Source organism: Oreochromis niloticus, linkage group LG4, assembly GCF_001858045.2.
Source record: "Oreochromis niloticus isolate F11D_XX linkage group LG4, O_niloticus_UMD_NMBU, whole genome shotgun sequence".
NCBI classification, from domain to species: domain Eukaryota; kingdom Metazoa; phylum Chordata; class Actinopteri; order Cichliformes; family Cichlidae; genus Oreochromis; species Oreochromis niloticus.
The window spans coordinates 27,225,489-27,247,969 of record NC_031969.2 but is presented as its reverse complement, the minus strand read 5'-3'; the positions used below and the strand labels follow the sequence as shown (position 1 = coordinate 27,247,969).

Genomic DNA, 22,481 nt, shown 5'->3' with positions numbered 1-22,481 from the left:
GTGAGTGGGACGAGACATAGGCAGTCTGGAAAACACGGAGTGCTGATGAAGCTTGGGGATTGGCTTGTATGACTGGATGGATTTCGCTGTCTGGCTTAGACTATAGAATGAGCCTATATTGCATTAAGCAGAGGGATAATTTACAGAAAATGTCAATTAACACTGAAAGGCAAGTAAAGCAATCCTTGGAAAAACGTTCAAAACTGCTATTCCTGCAAATCCTCTTAAGAATATTAAGGTGCTGTGGTTAAAGGAAGTAGTAGCTTTAAAAATAGAAAAGCACTTCAAAGAAAGCTGCAGTTAAAGATTAATACAAGATTAACTACCCCGTGTGACACAAAAATACCATCATAGACTCAGTAGGTTTTTCATTTTAGGCACTGAATTATATAAACATGTTTTTGTTTTTTTAATATTTCTTTTAGCAGGAATGTGTTGGCTGTTTACTGCAGCCTGTTTAACAGTGAGGTTTGTGGAACACCAGGAGCCACAGGAAACGTCTGTTTATGCTGCCTATTCTGCAGTAGGATTTGCAGGAACTTTGGACCTGCTTACTGCTCATTGTTGTAACTTCCCTGCACAGACAGCTCAGAAAAAAATATGAGCTTGTGTTGAGGTCAAGCCAGTGTTTGATGGAACGATATAACCTGCTTTGTATTATCCTTCCTCAGCAAGGAGAATCCAGAGCCATGGGGCAGAGTGATTTTTCCAAAAGTGGAACACTGGCACTCATAACATTCCCAGCTTTACTGTGAATATCATTCGCTGTATAATTTTAGAAATCTTTAGAAGCTTGTTGCGAACAAAAACATACAGCAAGTAGCACATGTAGCTGCTTATATTTTGTCCCAAACAGAAACAAGAGGACATTTCCACTCATCAGCTCAATGCCTTTAGAGCTGAGGGCCTAGCTCAGTGTTCAGAGAGCTGTGACCACAAGAGGAGTGGTGAGACACCTTGTGGCTGTAAAGTGCCACTCAGCACAAACTCAGCAATCAATATCCCACAGCAGTTTAATGATGTAGGATGCAGGCATTATTGATCTGTCACTTTGACACAATATTATAAGGCAGATGTCTATTCTTTCCCAACAGCATCAAGCCACTCTGTACATTGCTATGTTCAGGTTTCTCACATCTGAGAGGCCTTTCTTCACTTTAACTCTGACAAATCAGGAAAATGGCTTCATGTACCAGCGATAAAGGGGCTTCGAAAACATGTCCATCACAGAATAGGCTTGCAATTAAAGGAAAGTAGGACCAAAGATGTACTGGACAGCTGGTGTAGTGTGGAGACTTTCTCTATTGTCTAAGTAGGTTACTGAATGCATTATGTTGCTCGGTGGTGTAATTCAGCCTGGATAAAGTACTGTGTCACCACACTGCCAGGAAAATAATAGACCGAGTCTGCAGGGAGTCTGGCTAGTCTCTGAGGATGTGTGTGTGTGAACTACAAACACACACATATTTTCATTTCCATTAAAACTGGGCAAATTGTGGGACTAACAACAAATCTATGAGAAAAAAAAAATCAATGAGAGCTCACTTAAACCCTCCATGTGGCTGTCAGCGTGAATTATTACTGCAAATGTATGAAATGAATACCGTTGTGTGGCTATGGTGACTGATCAGCTTATTGGTGAAAGCATAAAGGTGCATAAATGTTTTACCTTGTTAATACACAGAGGTAGTTTTTTCCTGTATGGTTTGGTGACATTATCCTTGAGGAGGAGTACAAATCATTTTCAGAACTGGCTTCTTGCTTAATCTGCGGTTTCAGCCCTCTTTGCTTATGAATCCTATCATTAAGAAATGTCTTTCAACTATTTTTGACTGTGGATTGTGAAAAGTTAAACAGTTACTTTGAATTTATCCTACTCTGGCTGTATCATAACAATTCTCTTCAGGGACTTGAGGAGTAAAATTCTTTTCACTATTTAAGATTTTATCTTGACCAGTTCAAACCCCAAGAATCAGAATCTCCGTGATAGACCTATGATCTGTGCAATTTCTGTGACGGGAGGAGGTAAAGAAGCTGATTGTGCTAAAAAGTGTATGTGTGTGCCTTAATCCATTAGATCCACCCAACACTTTTTGATCTTAGCATTACAGGTACAACTGCCACAAAGGCTGACCTGGAGGGACGTTCAAAATGTGAGTGTTTCAAAGTGAAAAGGCAATACGGTTCAGTTTTTATGTTGGGTTTGAAATAAAATGCAGACTGTAATAATTTCCCTGTAAAGCCTTCAGCCTCAATCAGTTGTACTTGGCATGTTTACAGAAACTGAAAGCTTGGAAATAAGATGATCACCCACTGGGCATTTATAAATTGGTTATAGTTTGGTGTTGAATGAACCACTGCCATCTCTGCACTATTAATCCATGGGTGTAATGAATTTGCTGGCTGAGTAGGCTGTCAAGCATCTCTTAGCATTTAGCAGTATTCAGCACAGTCATAATGATAAACTGGCAATGGCAGAACACTACACCCATCTGCTGACAGGTAAAGCAGACCGAACAGTCAACATTAGGGTGAATGCAAATCTCCCACTTTTTACTGTAAACACTGATGCATTTAGGAAAATAAATGCAACGTGGGTAATGTGAGTGGTTATTGCAGTCTGCAGAGTAAGTAAGGCTGTCTCTTTTTCTTGTGTGAGGTATTGTTTCCCTCGTGTTCAGCTATTTTAACAATCCAGGTCTCCAGTTCCCTTAACAGAGGTATGCTATTTAAGTAAAATTAAACTCCACGAAGGCTTTAGATATAGTTATTAAAATGTACACAAGTTTTCTTAAACTGATAATGATCTTGAAAACATCCTAAATTTCTGCATGCTACAGGTCTTTGGTCCCCGAGTAAAACAAACCAAAAGCCTGCTTTAATAATGAATGAATACTGCCACCTGCTGCTCTTATGACTCCAACATGGAGTATTTACTTTTTTAAAGACTCATTTCACTCAAATTCATTGAAATAAATATACATAGTACACAAGGCAAAAACAAATTGTACAATTCTAACAAGTTTGAAAGTCAATATTTGGTATGAGCATCTTTATTCTTCAGCACAGCCTGAATGCTCTTTCTCGTCATTTAAGAGTTTTCAGAAATAGTTCTCCAGGCCTCTTGAAGGACATTCAAAGCTGTTCTTTGGATGTTGGATGTCTTTTGTTCTGTTCTCTTTCAAGATGAAGTCCAAGCTCTCGGAAAGCCAATCCATTGCTTTTTGATTCAGGTATGCTTTTAACAGCACTGCTGAATTATAGCCCCAAACCATGACAGAGAACCATGTTTTACAGATAATTGTAGACAATCACTGTTTTACCTCTCTCCTGACTTCTTTCGTACATATTGATGATAATTTGAAAGAAAATGTTCAAATATGGATTGATGAGACCGTAAAGCCTGATTTCACTGATTTTCAATCCAGTTCTTGTGTATGTTGGCATATTTCAGCCTTTTCCTCCTGTTTCTTTTCCTTAAGAATGACTTCTTGACAGCCACTCATCTACTGACACCATTTCTAATGAGACTTCTGAAAACACGACTGAAGAGCCAGATGCATCTCTCAGGTCCTATGTTTGGTCTTTGCTGAATTCTTTCCTGTTTCTTTAGGACAGATACTTTTGAAATGCTGTAGATAGTTTTTTAGGCCTGCCACTTCTTCTTTTATTCTTTATTTGTCCAGTTTCCTCAGTTTCTTAAGGACGATTTGCACACCATGCAGAGATGTTCTAAGTTTTCAGCTAATAGCTCCTAGGGAATTGCCTTGGTGGTGCAAAACTGTCAAACTGTATTATCTTTCTCTTTTTTTATAGATTCAACTAAAAGAAAGGCATCAAATTGTAATTTTGCAAAAAACAGCTTGTAACAAATTGCCTAAAGAGACAATTTGAAACGGATCCTTTATTGTCTGTTATGTTTAGACAAAACACTGATTCATCCCATGACATCCCAAAGAAAAGCAAAAACACACACAAAAAAACGCATTCCTATTAAACTGGTCAGGTATAAAGACTGCACTAAAAATAAGTGAAAAAGCAGCCAATATCCAAAGAATAATTTGACAAAACCTGGAGAACTATTGCTCAGGCACACTTTTAAAAATTGACACAAATGTCTGGCTACTTGGTAGCAAAATGTAAAGAAATAAGGGGTCGTCCATTGTAACATCTATGTGGGCATTAATATTCTTTATCGCTTTACTATTACAATGAATGTGAATAGAATTCTGTTCATGTAAATTTAAGCTCTTGAAATGTTAGACTGGTAAAGTTAGAGCAAACAGTTACAGAAGGCCTGTAACCAAAATCACATATAAACCCTGGCAAAATACTTTCAACATATTGTTGTGGTATGATACATAGTGATGAAACCTGGTAACATGAATGTTAATATTTAGCTCAGGTGTGCATGAGCGAGTTATCCAATATAGAATGCAGAGGAAGGCAAAATGAACAAAAATGATGGTAAAGCAAGACAGGAAATGAAAATATTGCACAAAAAGCAATATCAACAAAAGCAAAGATACTCTGAATTTACCCAGATTACATTTTTTGAGCTTTTCATGTTTTGTAGGGCCTTGTTTTTTTCAGCCCTTACTTCCACCTTTATAATATATCAGTATTATCTCTATATTACCGTATTCTATATTCTAATCTTCCCCAGATGTATTTCTTATTAAGACTTATGTCTTTGATTTTTAATCTCTTTAATTAATTTATATAATTGCTTATTACGGCAAATCATGGTAATTTTATTAATTTTTTTAATGCAGTTTTAATTATTGGCCTATTAGTCATCTGTGAAGCACTGAACAGCACTAAGATCCATCAATTGTGCTATAGAAAATAAGATTTGATTGAGTGATGGGTGCTGATGTTTTCTGTCTCAGAACTCACGCAAATCTTCAATGCCCAGAAAAATCATCACTCATCAATTTATCCTGTACTGGTATATATGTAAATGATATTGTTGAACACTGAGTGGTAGCTGCAAAGCCCTCATAATCAAGACCACAAATAGTTAAATAATAATTTAAACACGATTTTAAGTATTTCCTTGATCCCCCCCCCCATGATTTACAGGCTGAGACTAGAATAGAATCTACCGAGCTACCACACTAGGTTTACTGATGTAGACCCAGTGTAAAAATACTTTTATGATGCTTTTATCAAAATTATAGATAAACATGTGCCCTCTCACAAATTTAGAGAAAAAAGCTGAGACAATCCTTATTTTTTTCTGTTCCATCTCCTCACAGAGAGAGATGCCGGCTGGGCCAGAAAAGCTAACTCTGAGGCACACTGGCTAATTTTTAGACAGCTCGGAAATCGTTCAACCTCTTTAATTAAAAAAGGCCTAATCAGAATTCTACCTCAAAAACCACTGAACACCAAACCTCCCCAATCAGACCAGGAGTGACATGTTTAGCCGCATGTTCTCCTTAAATTGCTGGCTGTCTGAGTGGTGTCCCAGAAACGATGTGGGCTTCATAGATAATTGGCAAACCTTCTGGAGGAAACCTGGTCTTGTTAGGAGAGACGGCATCCATCCCACTTTGGATGGAGCAGCTCTCATTTCTAGAAATATGGACAAATTTATTAAACCCCCCAAAATATGACTATCCAGAGTTGGGACCAGGAAGCAGAGTTGCAGTCTTACACGCCTCTCTGCAGCTTCTCTCCTCCTGCTACCCCCCCAAAAACCCATCTCCATTGAGACTGTGTCAGCTCCCAAAAAGACAAAAAACAAACCAAAAACCAGCAATAAACAACTTAAACATAAAAAATCACAAAGAAAGAACAATACAGTATCCACATCTGAACCAAAGAGTAAAACAGTGAAATGTGGATTATTAAATATTAGGTCTCTCTCCTCCAAGTCTCTGTTAGTACATGATTTAATAATTGATCAACAAATCGATTTACTCTGCCTTACAGAAACCTGGTTGCAGCAGGATGAGTATGTTAGTTTAAATGAATCAACACCCCCGAGTCATTCTAACTACCAGAAATCCCGAAGCACAGGCCGAGGGGGCGGTGTGGCAGCAATTTTTCACACCAGCCTATTAATTAACGAAAGACCAAGACAGACTTTTAATTCATTTGAAAGCCTGATGCTTAGCCTCGTCCACCCCAGCTGTAAAACTCAGAAACCAGTCTTACTTGTTATCATCTATCGTCCACCTGGGCCTTACACAGAGTTTCTCTCTGATTTCTCAGACTTTTTATCTGATTTAGTGCTCAGCTCAGATAAAATAATTATTGTGGGTGATTTTAACATCCATGTAGATGCTAAAAATGACAGCCTCAACATCGCATTTAATCTGTTATTAGACTCAATTGGCTTCTCTCAAAATGTAAAAGAACCCACCCACCACTTTAATCACACTCTAGATCTTGTTTTAACATATGGCATAGAAACTGAACATGTAACAGTGTTTCCTGAAAACCCTCTGCTGTCTGATCATTTCCTGATAACATTTACATTTACAATAATTGATTACACAGCAGTGGAGAGTAGACTTTATCAAAGTAGATGTCTTTCCGAAAGTGCTGTAACTAAGTTTAAGAATATAATCCACCCACTGTTATCATCTTCAATGCCCTGTACCAACATAGAGCAGAGCAGCTATCTGAACGCTACTCCAACAGAGGTCGATTATCTTGTTAATAATTTTACCTCCTCACTACGTACGACTCTGGATACTGTAGCTCCTGTGAAAACTAAGGCCTCAAATCCAAAGTCCCTGACTCCGTGGTATAATTCTCAAACACGTAGCCTAAAGCAGATAACTCGTAAGCTGGAGAGGAAATGGCGTGTCACAAATTTAGAGGATCATCATTTAGCCTGGAGAAATAGTTTGCTGCTTTATAAGAAAGCCCTCCGCAAAGCCAGAACATCTTACTATTCGTCACTGATTGAAGAAAATAAGAACAACCCCAGGTTTCTCTTCAGCACTGTAGCCAGGCTGACAAAAAGTCAGAGCTCTACTGAGCCAACAATCCCTTTAACGTTAACTAGTAATGACTTCATGAACTTCTTCACAAATAAAATTTTTATCATTAGAGAAAAAATTACCAATAATCATCCCACAGATGTAACATTATCTACAGCTACTTTTAGTACCATCAATGTTAAGTTAGACTCTTTTTCTCCAATTGATCTTTCTGAGTTAACTTCAATAATTAATTCCTCCAAACCATCAACGTGTCTTTTAGACCCCATTCCTACAAAACTGCTCAAAGAAGTCCTGCCATTAATTAATGCTTCAATCTTAAATATGATCAACCTATCTCTAATAATCGGCTATGTACCACAGGCCTTCAAGCTGGCTGTAGTTAAACCTTTACTTAAAAAGCCATCTCTAGACCCAGCTGTCTTAGCTAATTATAGGCCAATCTCCAACCTTCCTTTCATATCAAAAATCCTTGAAAGAGTAGTTGTCAAACAGCTAACTGATCATCTGCAGAGGAATGGCTTATTTGAAGAGTTTCAGTCAGGTTTCAGAGCTCAGCACAGCACAGAAACAGCTTTAGTGAAGGTTACAAATGATCTTCTTATGGCCTCTGACAGTGGACTCATCTCTGTGCTTGTCCTGCTAGACCTCAGTGCTGCGTTTGATACTGTTGACCATAATATCCTATTAGAGCGATTAGAACATGCTGTAGGTATTACAGGTACTGCACTGCAGTGGTTTGTATCATATCTATCTAATAGACTCCAATTTGTACATGTAAATGGAGAGTCCTCTTCACACACTAAGGTCAATTATGGAGTTCCACAGGGTTCAGTGCTAGGACCAATTCTATTTACATTATACATGCTTCCCTTAGGCAGCATCATTAGAAGACATAGCATAAATTTTCACTGCTATGCAGATGACACGCAGCTCTATCTATCCATGAAGCCAGGTATCACAGACCAATTAGTTAAACTGCAGGAATGTCTTAAAGACATAAAGACCTGGATGGCCGCTAACTTTCTGCTTCTTAATTCAGATAAAACTGAGGTTATTGTACTCGGCCCTGAAAATCTTAGAAATATGGTATCTAAGCAGATTCTTACTCTGGATGGCATTACCTTGGCCTCCAGTAATTCTGTGAGGAACCTTGGAGTCATTTTTGACCAGGACATGTCCTTCAACGCACATATTAAACAAATATGTAAGACTGCTTTCTTCCATTTGCGCAACATTTCTAAAATTAGAAATATCCTGTCTCAGAGTGATGCTGAAAAACTAGTTCATGCATTTATTACTTCCAGGCTGGACTACTGTAATTCTTTATTATCAGGATGTCCTAAAAACTCGCTGAAAAGCCTTCAGCTAATCCAAAATGCTGCAGCAAGGGTACTGACAGGGACTAGAAAGAGAGAGCATATTTCTCCTGTTTTGGCTTCCCTTCATTGGCTTCCTGTTAAATCCAGAATTGAATTCAAAATCCTGCTCCTCACATACAAGGTCTTAAATAATCAGGCCCCATCTTATCTTAATGACCTTGTAGTACCATATCACCCTATTAGAGCACTTCGCTCTTGCACTGCAGGCCTACTTGTTGTTCCTAGAGTATTTAAAAGTAGAATGGGAGGCAGAGCCTTCAGTTTTCAGGCCCCTCTTCTGTGGAACCAACTTCCAGTTTGGATTCGGGAGACAGACACTATCTCTACTTTCAAGATTAGGCTTAAAACTTTCCTTTTTGCTAAAGCATATAGTTAGGGCTGGACCAGGTGACCCTGAATCCTCCCTTAGTTATGCTGCAATAGACGTAGGCTGCCGGGGATTCCCATGATGCATTGAGTTTTTCCCTTCCAGTCACCTTTCTCACTCACTATGTGCTAATAGACCTCTCTGCATCGAATCATATCTGTTATTAATCTCTGTCTCTCTTCCACAGCATGTCTTTATCCTGTTTTCCTTCTTTCACCCCAACCGGTCGCAGCAGATGGCCGCCCCTCCCTGAGCCTGGTTCTGCCGGAGGTTTCTTCCTGTTAAAAGGGAGTTTTTCCTTCCCACTGTCGCCAAAGTGCTTGCTCATAGGGGGTCATATGATTGTTGGGTTTTTCTCTGTATTTATTATTGTGCTATCTACTGTACAATATAAAGCGCCTTGAGGCGACTTTTGTTGTGATTTGGCGCTATATAAATAAAATTGAATTGAATTGAATTGATCCCAACTCCTTTTGGAAAATAATAAAACGTTGTACAGGGATGTAACCACAGACGAGATGTCAGCTCTTACTGTAAAAGATTCAGGTAATTTAGGTGAAAAATGTGACATTCTCAAGTGCTTCAATGAACTTTAAAAAAAAAAAAAATCTTTACATCCAGGATTAGAACAACTTATTGAACAGAGGCATCTCTCTGCTCATAGCCCTATTCAGATTTATTTCTTTCATTAATACAAACAAACTTTTTGAGTAGTTTAAAGTTGCTTATTGCTGCATATTTTTGTTTTCTTAATTCTTGATATGTCTATTCTCTTATTGGCTTGTCCTTAATCTATGAAGCATTTTGAACTGCACTAACCTATATTTTAGATGCTAAACAAATAAAGTGTGATTGATTGACTGATAAAGTTATGACTTGGGGTCACTGCCGTTGTATAGCCCATATTTATATGAGCTGATAGTTTTTTCGTCCACAAGGAGGCGGTGTCGGTCTTCAAACAACCAGCGCTAAGTCAAGCGCTGTGTCTTGGCACGTGGTACCGCGTCATTTCATTATCTCATTCACAAAAACATTAACTCCCCTGCGGGGCACGCACTTCTAAGGAATATCAACTAATTGAAGGGCTGCAAGAGCCATAAAACAGCCCATTCACCTCTAACTACTTAATTTGATGGACTATTTTATCATGGTATGCTGCATTTATTGTATCACCATTAAAAGGTCATGTTGGCATTAAATCGAGGGGGCACAATGTCCTGAGCATTTATGCAGCTTTGCCAACAGTGAAATAAGGTTTTACATTTGGTAATTATCATAAGACAAACAGCTATCCCTCCTAAAAATACCTAAAAAGCATTTAAAAAATAACACATAACAAACATTTAATAATGTATATTCTCAAAGACACATTAGGGCTAATAAGACCATGTAAATCTGAATGGCAAATTAGAATTTACCTCTTTAACGTCTCCATACTATAGTTATAGCTCTGTGTTTAAAATGATGATAAACACATCCATAAATGTAAGCCTATTTACAGCAGTTTATCAGCAAAAAGTATAATTCCTCCCCTGTATCTGGTCTGTAAGTAAATCAAAATCCATCACAAAACGTTACTGAGCAGGCTTTGAATTTTTTCTTATTACGTATTTATTCATTTTATATTAAATAGGCCTTTTTTAAAAGGGAAAAGGCAGATTTAAGAAGATGCTCCAATTTTATGTAAAACGTGTTTCATCATGAAATATCACACAGCTAAGTTAATAAGGACATAATACTGAGTCCTTATTAACTTTGAGATAATTAGCTGTAGTCTATAGCGTTAGTCATAACCTAGTGATATCATTCTTGTGGACTTAATTAGGTTTCTGATGCAACAGAATACAATCACTGCAGGGATAAAATAGCACTGATTCGTTTCCATGAACACTGGGTCGCTATTTCAGTAAAATCATACAAGAGAAAAACAAACCCTCTGAACCATTTGTACAGTTGGACCTTAATTTCTAATAATAATAAGAGGAGCATACAACATGTGAGCGATGTGGCTCAGACGTGAAAATGAGGAAGGCGTGGCCAGTAATCAAAGTAGCGGAGTTTCCAGGGTGGGCTGTGCGCGTCCTGCTCGTAGTTACCGAAGCGGACGAGTCAGACGGAGTGTGTCAGTGGGACCGGGGCACTGCGCGTCGGACAGCAGAAGCTGGATAAAGCGCACCGGCTCTGCGCATGTATTTGCTAATTTTTCTTCAAAGTGTTGAATTCCGCTGCGCCTCTTATCGGATGCTGGATGCAACACCTTCCCGTGTCAAGAATACACGTCTGACGGACAAACCATGGACAGTCTAGGGAGCCGTTGCAAGATTGTGGTGGTCGGGGATACGCAATGTGGGAAAACTGCGCTCCTGCACGTTTTTGCCAAGGACTGCTACCCAGAGGTAGGTCCAGCTATAAAAAAAAGTCTAAACTTGGGTCTTTCTGTAGAGGAGGGAACCGCGGAGTTTATGAATAACTACAGCACCGGCATTTAAATGTAACATTCTACTCGGCAGCTCAGTTTCAGCACTAATCCGGCAGGTTACATCCACCTGTCTAAACACACTAATGCTCAAAGAAAAGAGAGGAAAAGAACTGTAGAGCAGACATGAAATAAAGGACTGTAAAATGACTAAATGAACTGTAGTGTCTCCAATACAGGCTACAAAACTTTAAGGCTTTGTCTTTGCTGTGTTTCTATACATAATATCCCCGAAAGCATTTGTGGCAGCCCAGCTGTGAAATGTGTCTGCCTTTATTTTATTTGTCAGCTGCATCGTTTCAAATGTCATACTCTCAGCAGTCTAATCACAGTCACTATAAACAGAGGCTTATTATGCCCCTTTTCATCTGGTAACTAAAATAAATCTTTTATTTTCAGAACTATGTGCCCACAGTGTTTGAAAACTACACAGCCAGTTTTGAAATAGAGAAGCACCGGATTGAACTGAATATGTGGGACACCTCAGGTAAGACTATTTCACGTCTCTGTCTGTGCTGTGTCTTAGAGGCTGACATCAAATCAATCGTCTCCTAGCCCTGCCGTGGTGCCTGTCCCTGGGTGCGACAGGGTGGCACTGCCTCCAACTCCCTCTCCAACTTTTTCAGCAGTCATCTCTTTGACAAATTGCTTTGACCTAGCCAACTCGAGATGTCTTTTGTTTTTAGACTTTTTTTTTTCAACTCAGGACATCTGCTAGTGCTGGAAACTTTGGTGCCAGCCATGTCTCTCTGTGTCTTGTGTTTGCATTCTTTCATGAGTTGTCCACTGTGTGTGGCTGCCTCTTCTCATGATCTGGCTCAGGGTCAGGCAACTGTGGGGAGGAGAAAGGGGTTATGGCGTGGATAATTCAGACAGGATGGGCCTGAAGGGACCAGTAACTGCTATACCCATTTAAGAGCTTTCCTCAGATTTAGATGGATGCAGCAGTTGGCTGACATACTGGCTAGTACTGGGCTAATCTTTGTCTGCTCGTTTGATTAAGTTTCCCCATTTTACACATTTTCAGACATCCGATCAAGATTTATATAAAGTTTTGTTTCCTTTGGATATTTTATTAAGTAATTTGCTGACAAATCATTCATGAATGGACTTCATTCCTCAACCCTGTGAGAAATTAATTAATTACGTTTATTTTCAACTCCATACACATTCATTACTTTCAGGGGCTTTCTAACTTGAATTGTGCAGTCATTAAAAATGTCTAATTTGAACATGCTGATATGCTCTGAAAACAAATCATCTTTATTTTGGTGGTGTATGACCAGGCTGTAGGACTCCTGCATAGGAAGCCAGGATCTATCCCTGTCTTGTCAGTATGGTTAGATTTAAAGCTATGTGCATCTGAGATGCTGCATGTCACAGTCATCTCATGCCAGAGGCTCCTGCCAGTTATCTGACCGGTGACATGGCTCAGTAGTTGTAGCAGTGTGTATGGGATCCTTCCAGAGGGAATTCTTTTATGTTACTATAAACATTCCCAAACCTAAAACTGTCTTGGGAAAGACTATGAGAGCATTTTTATGTTACAAGACCAGTCAGCCAAAGAATGTTGTTTTTTCTTGAACCTCATGTCAGCCCCAAAGAGTAAATCTGCTTGAGCCTGTCAGTCAGGGGTTCCAGGTCCTCTCAGGCCCTGGGCTACAACTTAGAAGAGTTCCTTATCTCTCAGCTGTAAGAGTCTAATGTGGGAATGTTGTGCTTCTGTCCATCTTTAAAAGCCTAAAGCACCTTTGGCAGTTTTAGACGTTAATCTTCAATCAGGAGCCGCCCACCCTACAACAAACATGACGTCACCCAGCCCACAGGGCAAATGTGTGTGTGTGTGTGTGTTTGCCTATGTGCTTCTGTGTGTGTGCACATTCAGAGGTCCTTGTGTGGTCTGCCATTATTCACTGATTCACGGCAAACACAGATGTTCATATTTTCTCTCAACAAGAAAAATAATTGGCTCACACTTAGATGGAAAAGGCTTTCATCTGAAGAAAATAGCATGTCTCCCATCGTTCCTTTATTTGAGTCTGATTTTTTTATTGCTTCACCCTCTGTCCTCCTACGGCTCCCATTCTCATGCTCTGCTTTAATTTTCTTTCATGCACCATAAGCACCGTCGCCAGCAGTTCAGTGCAGAGACTCTTGGGACTCTCTTGGGTCACACAGTCATTTATCATTGGTCAAGTATTTCAGACTTTATCAGTTAATTTAAGTAAAATCACAGTGATCGGTGCTATAAAATGTCTTGACATGCCTGGCATACAGTCATCTTTGGTGAACTTTGACCTGTGAATTTACTCTGTGAGGCTCTTGCAAGTGTTCTTGACAAAGCTGACCTTAAAGGGAACAGACAATGAAAGACCAATAGCGGGTAAACACATGCTGTTATCTGTACAGGTGCAACTACAATCCACTGGACATTTTCATTTTGACCTAATGTTTGCATCAATCAATTTTCCCGTTGCTCTCCAATTTTTTCCACTCCATTTATACACGCATTATTGTCTCACTTTCAGCCTCTTCTCATAAACTTTTGTCTCCCTTTTAATTGCTGCTGTAGTCTGCCTGCTGTGGCCGGGCTCAGTTCACAAAACATTATTGATTGCCGTTTGAGGCGAGGCTATTTAAACAACTTGCTTCTCGCCTGTTTCACATTTCTCCAGTAAGGTTAAATGGATATAACCATTTAGAAATGCTCCCAGCGTTCACTCTTGCATGGAAGCCAACCACTGATTCACTTGGTCACCATAATTTCAGTTCTTCCACAAGGTCTCATCTTTGCAGGATGGGTGAGAACAAAGGTAAGCTGTTTATCTAATTGAGGTCATCACTTCCTGTAAATCTGTATGTTTGTGCATGTGCAGTTTTTATAGAACTCCCTAAACATATGGGTATTTTAAGACGTATTAAGCAGAAACAGGGAGGTCAGACAGCTTATGGGAATCAGAGGGCAACCTTCAGCTGTACTTTGTATTCTTCCCTGCATTTGGCTCTAGACCATCTGGAGAATTAAATCAATTAGACGGTGATTGAATGGAATTCAAAAGAGAAAATAAAAAGAGAAAGTAAACACGCTATATTTGGATAAATGTGTGTCCGTGTTACATGACATGGTGATAGATGGTGTAGTCGGTTTCAGCAGTGCATGTATCTGTTTTTTAATTTACTTTAAAAGCAACATAAGCTGTCAAGTGGTCAAAATATCAGCGTGGGTCGGTGATAACTTATCAGAGATCATTAGTGATAACTGTTGATGCTCGTGGGCCTCTTTGGTAGTCAGCGAGTCAGGAGTTTTTACTGAGCCTGAGGCAATGAGGCACTCATCCTCTCTTCCCATTATGGTAAAGATGCCTGAGAAAGATTTCCTGTAGCTTTGGCCTGAGAGTAATACTTCAGTGAGAGGTGTGCATGCTGTTTCTTAAAAGTCCAATTCATGACAGGTCGAGTTTTCCCAAAGTTCCCACAGCAGTACCTTCACGTCTGTTTGTGTTTCTCTTCACAGCTGTCTCTGTAATGCCTGACCTGATTCTCACGTGAAGCCCAACACTTTTAAGTAGCAATCCACAGGCATCTTGTTTTCCTTTCTTCTTTTGCTGACATGGTTGGTACTAATCGCTCATGCTGTGCTGTTATTTTGCAACTTACTTCCTCGAGCTCACTTGTCATTCAGATCCTATCTTCATCACTTTTAACCTGAGGAGTTCAGTAGATGAAATTTCTGAGCTTCTGTTGATTTTTCTGTGTCGGATCAACAATGTTGTCTATAGTTTCCGATTCCGAGCACATTGTTCTTTCTCTGTTTATTTCCAAACAAAGTTCTGTTGCTGCTGGGAACATGAAGCACATCACTTGCTGTGCTGTGGAGGATTTTTTTTCCTGCAACAGACCTGCCTGACTCTGGGTGTTCGCAACAAAATCTATAAAAGCTTTGTTGAACTGGTTTCAATTTGGAGCAGTGCTCTGCAGAGAAGACAGGAAGCAGGAACTTATCTGTATGAAAATGTCACAGATTGTTAATCTACACCTGGATAACAGACTCTTAAATTAAATTACCACTCTTATGAGCTTCCGAGCCCCTAACCTCTAATGAGTATTCCACAGTTGAAGTTGTGCGCGTTCTCATTAAAAAACTTCCGTGTGTTTTCACAGTCAGAGGTGTGATTGTTTTTGACTTGAGAGACACTAACAAGTGTGTAACACCACTCCCAGTGCCAGCGCTACCTTAGTCACAGTCTGGCTGTCTCCCTCCTCTCACACCAACTTTCCAACATTCCTGGTGTCTTTATGCTCTTTAAACTCCACATACTCAGTGCAGTGGACTGGTAGGACATCCAGCGGCCTGTGAAAACATTCCGAGTTCAGTGGGTTTTGCATTCCTCAACACTTTCTGCTTGATTAATATTTAATGGACAATGAATGAACTACAATCACAACGCAGAGCAGATATAAAATCAACGGAGTCTCCTCTGCACCCAAACCTACGGCTCACTGGAGGTGGAGGATGCTCAGAATGTTCTATCAGACCTGATATTATCTGAGTAGGGACTATGTTGATCACTAGAGATAACTTTGTCTGCTCTTGGCTTGTATAGCCTTTCAGCTCATCCTCTCTGAATTACTACTGCAGGACTCAACATTAAATAATTAAATACATACATTCTTAGATTTCTTCACTTTCCTCTGAACAAGTTCCAATTTTAGCTGCTCTATAGGTCATTGGACTTGTTGGAAAGTAGCTGCATATTTAACCGCAGACTGTAAATACACCTTTTGTTTATTTTTGTCAACACCCTGTCGGGAGGATGACGACATCATTTCAAACGCTGTTCACAAGCCTGAATGTATGCGCAGAGCTCAAACCGTAAAGTTGTTCATACTCTTTGCCGAACCAGCCCAGGGCAATAGCTGCCTAAACGAAAACAGGTTTTGATGATGCACAGAAAGCTGGAAGGCACTCACCTGCACTGGGAACCTGTTCCAGCTTGACAGTTTCAGGTAATGAGTAAACAGAAGAAGTGCAAGGCTGGTGAAATACTGTAACCTAAAATAACTGTTTTTGTCTCTAATTAAACAAACAATTGTTGAAGAAGTTTAAAAAGTCTGGTTTCACACACACGTTTTTGCTCACAAACAGCATACAATGCGACAATTATTTTTTATATTATTTCAATTTTTAAAGAAGTTATTGAAATGGTTACAAAATAGTTAACTCCTATGATCAGATATTTCCTTAATGTAGAATCTAGAGTAAAAGACGAGATTATTTTTTCCATTAATAGCCAGTCTTTATTCCATGTTCTGGTGACCCACCAAGCTTTAAAACTACCATTCACTGTTTTGTTAGTTGTTTTAAATTTATTTGCATTTGTGAAAAACTGATTTAAAAAGAGGCTGTAACCTGCATGTTCACTGGCTATGCCAGAAGTGCCCAAGAACTAGCTGTTGCTGGTCCACCAGCCACGTGGCTAGTAGAAAAGACTATTTGCTTTTTCTCAGATATTCAGTTTACTCTCATGTGAGACAAGAAAAGTAACAAATTGTTACTTTTTAGGGAGTGATAAGTCATCAGCTGGCATTTTGGTAAGTATTCTACTTTCATCCAGGTGACTAATTTTGGATTAATTCAGTGAAGGCATGCACCGACCCTGGTGGATGAATCCCTAGGATCCACTGATGATCCCTTGATTTATACTGAATCAAGTTAACATGACTTTCAGTTTCATATCTCAAACTGATGGTTGCAGAGTGTAGTGGTTAACACGATCAACTTGCATGCAACAGATCCCCACTTTGGCACAAGGAGGAGGCACAAATCCAGCATCAGAGGCCTGCAAGCAAGTGGTTGTGTCTAGAAGGGCATCCAATTTAAATCCTGCATCAACTCCATGTGCTGTGTTGACCACTTGGGAAATAAGGGATCAGATGAAAGCACTTAGTTTAATATCTCAAACTCATGCCCTTAGTTAGAGAGATTAGTTTGAGACTAATACTTTTTTGTCTCAGTTAGTAGGATGAACAAGATAAACAGTGTTTAAGCTTACTACAAAGACATTCATTTTGACTTTGTAAGCATTATAGTGTTTGGCAGAGCACCTCAGAGCCTAAGTATGACATCAAAGAGCTACCCGGCAAACATTTAAACTCTGAACAACCATCTCCTGATGTTTTTTGTTGTTTTCTATGTTTAAAATGTTCCAAAATTAAAGTTTAACTGATGTTGTGCACCTTACCTCAATGATGGTTCGAGGTAGTCCTTGAACGCACTGAAGCACTGGCATCAATGGGTTTATCATGCTGACATCAGGGACAGAGAGGCAATGGTTGTAACAGTCCAACCGTGTAATGGATGAGACAGAACTCTGATGTACATAAATGTAAATGGATTAAAACTGCTTTTTATTTGTAATTATTTATGCATGTTAAAATGGTCTATAAACAATGCCAACATCTGTCTATGTTTTTTCAGGATGATGATGTTGGCTGCAGACTCTAGATAAAGCATAACAATCCATCTCAGGTGTAACTGGATATTTTGTTTGTAGAAAGGAATCCACATTTCAAGTTTACTGGCTATTTTCATTTTCATGGAAGCACAGCTGGCACAGTTTGGAAAAAAATACTAGATTTGTGACTGTTGGAATTTTGCAAAGCTTGTAAATAGATTTTGGTCTTTGTACCTCCAAGTCAATTCTATTTAATTGAGTTTTATTTATAGAATGCCATTTCACAACAACAGCTGCCTCAAGACACTTTCTGGTGTAAGGTAAAGACCCTTGACAGTCTCCATACACAGATACTGAAATGCCTGTGAGGGTATTTTTGGAGGAGGGTCTATCACTCAGTCCTTAAGGGCTTCCAGAGCTTGATAACAGAATGTATCTTGTGGCCCCTTTATGTCAACCGCATGATTTTAGTTTTGGAATGAGCCTGCAGTCTCTTTGGTTATAAAGTTAGCAGACAAACCTGCAAAACAAAAAACAAAAATACCCTGTTAATTATAATCCTATATCTTAGAGTAGAGAGGTAGGTGTACCTCATGTTGTAAATAACTGAGAGAAATTTAGACGAATCTTTGCTTCCTTTTTCTTCTTCGTCTTTTTGAACAAACTCTACCCCTAAACTTTTTGAAAAATGATGGCCTCGTGCATAGTGCTTCACTCCATTGCACCGTGACTTTGTGAGGGGGTTTGTAGACAATCGTTTCGAGACAGCTGGCACTCCTGGCTTCTGGGCTGGATGCCTTTATTCTGAAGCAGTCAAGCAGAACTTTGTGAGTCATAGTTAGATTGTATCAAGGAATCAATAATCGATGGCTCTCTTTACATTAAAGGAGGTGTGGGAGAAGATTAAGGAAGCTAAAATAGAACAAGTGAGGGTAATTTTTTTAGAGTTGAATTCATGCATCTTTATCTTTGTGCTATCTGTTTATCCCCCCTCTTTCTATTCAGCTGTTGATGTTCTCCATCTCTGATTGCCCATTAGTCAAGACATCACTGCGTTGGGGTCACTAGCAGTTAGGAACGTGTTAAGCAAGAGGTGTGCAGAAATGCTGCATGAAGGCAGCCAGGCACACTGATGGAACAAACAGGCTGTAATTACCACACAAAATGTCTGCTCTCTCAGTGAAACTTTGATACACACACAAACACAAACACACACACAATGCAGGCTGATGTTCTGTACTACATGTGCTTACATATTCCTACCCATTTTTACATGCATACAAAAACACCTCGAGTAGTCCAAATGCCCATCTGCCCAGCACTTCTGGCAGGTCCCAGAGGATATAGCTTCCCAGTCCTTATGACCTTCTTCAGTGAGAGGAACCTGTAAATGTGCCCATGGATACAACTATAAGCTAAGACTCATCAGCACACGTTCCTTCACCGCATCTCAGCCTCCGTGAACTGTCAGCTTAATGCGGAGCACCAGGCAAAAGCGTATAATCTGCTTAAATAGTATGTCCACTGCTGAACAGTACTGCACACTGCTGATAGGCTGCATATGGCTTTTACTTAGTTAATATGTCATTGTAAAAAAAGTACAGTGATAAGTTATTAGGCACTGAACATTCACTGGATAGAATTAAAAGAAGTCTTTTAGAGTCTTAAAGCTTTTGATGAGTTCATACCGGCTCTTAAGTCTTGCCACGCTGTGCTACTGACAGAAAAGGCTTAAGCTATTATAATGACAGATGCACAAAAAAGTGATCAAATTTTGATTGCAGCTGTTTTTACTAAAAATGACAAAGAATTAAAGGGACCTCCCTTTAATTCAGTGCAACATGAGAATATATTAATATTAATAGTGTTGATGCATATTATTTTCATTGGTTGATAGAACTGGTAATGTTAGACAATACTTATAAATGATAAGACCTATAAATAAGCCTTGAAAAAAAGATTATATCGAGTACAAAAAATATCACATAGCATATTTATAGTAAACAATATTGCCTAAACCATATGACAAAGCACATAACTAATATTACAGGTTATATTAATATTATTATTATTATTACAGGTAATATTAATAATATTAATATTACAGGTGTTTAAATGTATATGTACAGGTAGTTTTGCAGGGTACATATTATGTTGCAAATTGAAATCCACATAAACATGACTTATAAATAGGCCTGTTCTTTGTAGTTTTTCACAACTAGTGGTAAGATGTTTTATTTCTTATGTCTAATTATTGTCTTATCGGTCTTCTGTGAAGCACTTTAAACTGTAATAACCTGGATAAAAGGTAATATACAAACAGGTGATTGATAATATGAAGAAATGCTTAAATGTGTTAGCTGTCCTTCTTTCCTATTGTGTATGCATAAGAGGACACAGGCAAAACACATTTCCTATTACCGGTTATTGCTATTCTGTCGATTGAAAGTTGAAGCCAGTGAGGGCAGTAAAGAAGACAATGAGCAGGTACAAATATTTTATTTAGAAAGAAAATGCATTTGACACTTTTGCTAGATGCGGCAAATGAAATGTTTTTGTAAGAAACAATTTAATTTTGTTTCCCAGGTCAACCTAGATGTGCATCCTGTGACTTTATTTAACTTGAAACCTCAATATCCAATTAACTGAACCACACTTGGGCAGCACAAACAAATCGTGCTGCCTAATGCATCATGATTGCAAACTGCAACGGCAGTAGTCTTTGTTCAGAGTTATCTATTAGCTCTCAATGAAATACAATTCAGTGGTAAAGACCGAGCAAAGATAAAGGGAAATCCACATCAATCAGACGACTCTGTATGAGGAAGCACTTGGCAACAGTGGGAAGGAAAAACTCCCTTTTAACAGGAAGAAACCAGGCTGAGGGAGAGACCATGCCTGGTTGGGGATGAGGGGTGGAAGACAGGACAAAACACAGACTGTGGAAGAGAGTCAGAGTTTTTACTAATAACTCATGATTAAATGCAGATTGCTGTATAAGCATATAGTGAGTGAAAACAGGTGAAACAAGGTCCGTTATGTGAAGCCCCCTGCCTAGCCCCAAGCCTGTTGTGATGTAGTGTGGGAGGGTTCAGGGTTACCTGATCCAGCTTTAACCATAAACTTATTCAAAAAGAGAGGTATGCTCTTCCTCCCATTCTACTTTTAAATATCATAGGCCTGCAGTCTGAGAGCAAAGTCCTTTAATGGGGAGATATGGTAATACGAAGTCTTTAAGATACGATGGGGCCTGATTATTCAAGACTTTGTGTGTTAGGAGAAGGATTTTAAATTCAATTCTGGACTTAACAGAGAGCCAATGATGAGAAGCCAATAAAGGAGAAATGTACTCTCTCTTTCTAGTCCCTGTCAGTACTCTTGCTGCAGCGTTTTTGATCAACTGAAGGCTTTTTAGGGAGTTTTTAGGACAACCTGATTATAATAATCCAGCCTAGAAGTAATAAATGCATGAACTAGTTTTTCAGCATCACTCTGAGACAGGATATTTCTAAATTTTGAGGTACTGTGTAAATGCAAGAAAACAGTCCCACATAACTGTTTAATATACACTTTGGAGGAAATATCCTGGTTAGAAATGACTCCAAGATTCCTCACAGTGTTACTGCAGGCCAAGGTAGTGCCTTGCAGAAGTAAGTATCTGGTTAAACACAGTAAAAAAGATACAATAACCTCTGTTTTATCTGAATTTAGGAAATTAGAGGCCATCCAGGACTTTATGCCTTTAAGACATTTCTGCTGTTTAACTAATTGGTGTGTAACTTCTGGCTTCATGGATAGATAAAGCTGGGTATCATCTGCATAGCAATGAAAACGCTATGCCTTATAATGATACTGCCTGGGGGAAACATGTATAATGTAAACAGAATTCATCTTAGCACAGAACCCCATGGAAATCCACAGTTAACCTTAGTGTGTGAGACTACTGCCTCTCCATTTACAAGAACAAACTGGAGTCTCTAAAATAGATATGATACAAACCACTGCAGCGAAGTAACACTACTTAACATTACATGCTCGAAACTCTGTAAAAATATTATGGTGAATGGTACTGAATCCTGCACAGAGATGAGTCAGCTGTCACTAAAGCCGTTTCTGTGCTGTGATGAGCTCTGAAATCTGATGGAAACTCTTCAAATAAGTCATTCCTCTGCAAATGATCAGTTGACTGTTTTACAACTACCCTTTCAAGAGTTTTTGAGATTAAAGAAAGGTTGGAGATTGGCCTATAATTAGCTGAGACAGCTGGGTCAAGTGATGGCTTTTTAAGTAATGGTTTAATTACTGCCACCTTAACGGCCTGTGGTACGTAGCCCAGTTATAGAGATAGATTGATCATATTTAAGATTGAAGCATTAATTAATGGTAGGACTTCTTTGAGCCATCTTGCAGGATTGGAATCTGATTGATATGTTGATGGTTTGGAGGAAGTAATTGCCAACCTTAACTCAAAAAAATGAATTGGAGAGAGAATCTAAAAAAATATCAGTTGTATTGAAAATACCTGTATTTAATGATTTGTCTGGGATGGTTATGAGCATTCTTTCTCTAATGGTTAAAGTTTTATTTGTGAAGAAATTCCTTAAGTCATTACTAGTTAAGGTTAAATGAATGCTTGGCTAAACTGAGCTCAGACTTTTTGTCAGCCTGGATACAGTGCTTAAAGAAACCTAGGGTTGTTGTTGTTTTCAATCAGTGATGAATAGTAAGCTGTCCTAGCTTTATGGAAGGCTTTTTTTTATAGAGCAACAAATTCTTTTTCCAGGCTAAATGAAAATTTTCTTAATTAGTGAGATGCCATGTCCTTCCAACTTATGAGTTATC

General features: G+C 39.0%; 1 protein-coding gene across 1 annotated transcript in view; it reads left to right on the top strand.

Moving 5' to 3' along the window:
* The first annotated feature begins 10,743 nt into the window (after positions 1–10,743).
* The window catches only part of rnd2 (Rho family GTPase 2), a 31,106-nt gene continuing 19,368 nt past the window's right edge, over positions 10,744–22,481 (top strand). The window contains exons 1-2 of the mRNA XM_003442017.5: positions 10,744–11,104; positions 11,584–11,671. Of these exons, the coding sequence (XP_003442065.1) occupies positions 11,003–11,104; positions 11,584–11,671 (190 nt within the window). The 5' untranslated portion in view covers positions 10,744–11,002. The remainder of the gene's footprint in view (positions 11,105–11,583; positions 11,672–22,481) is intronic.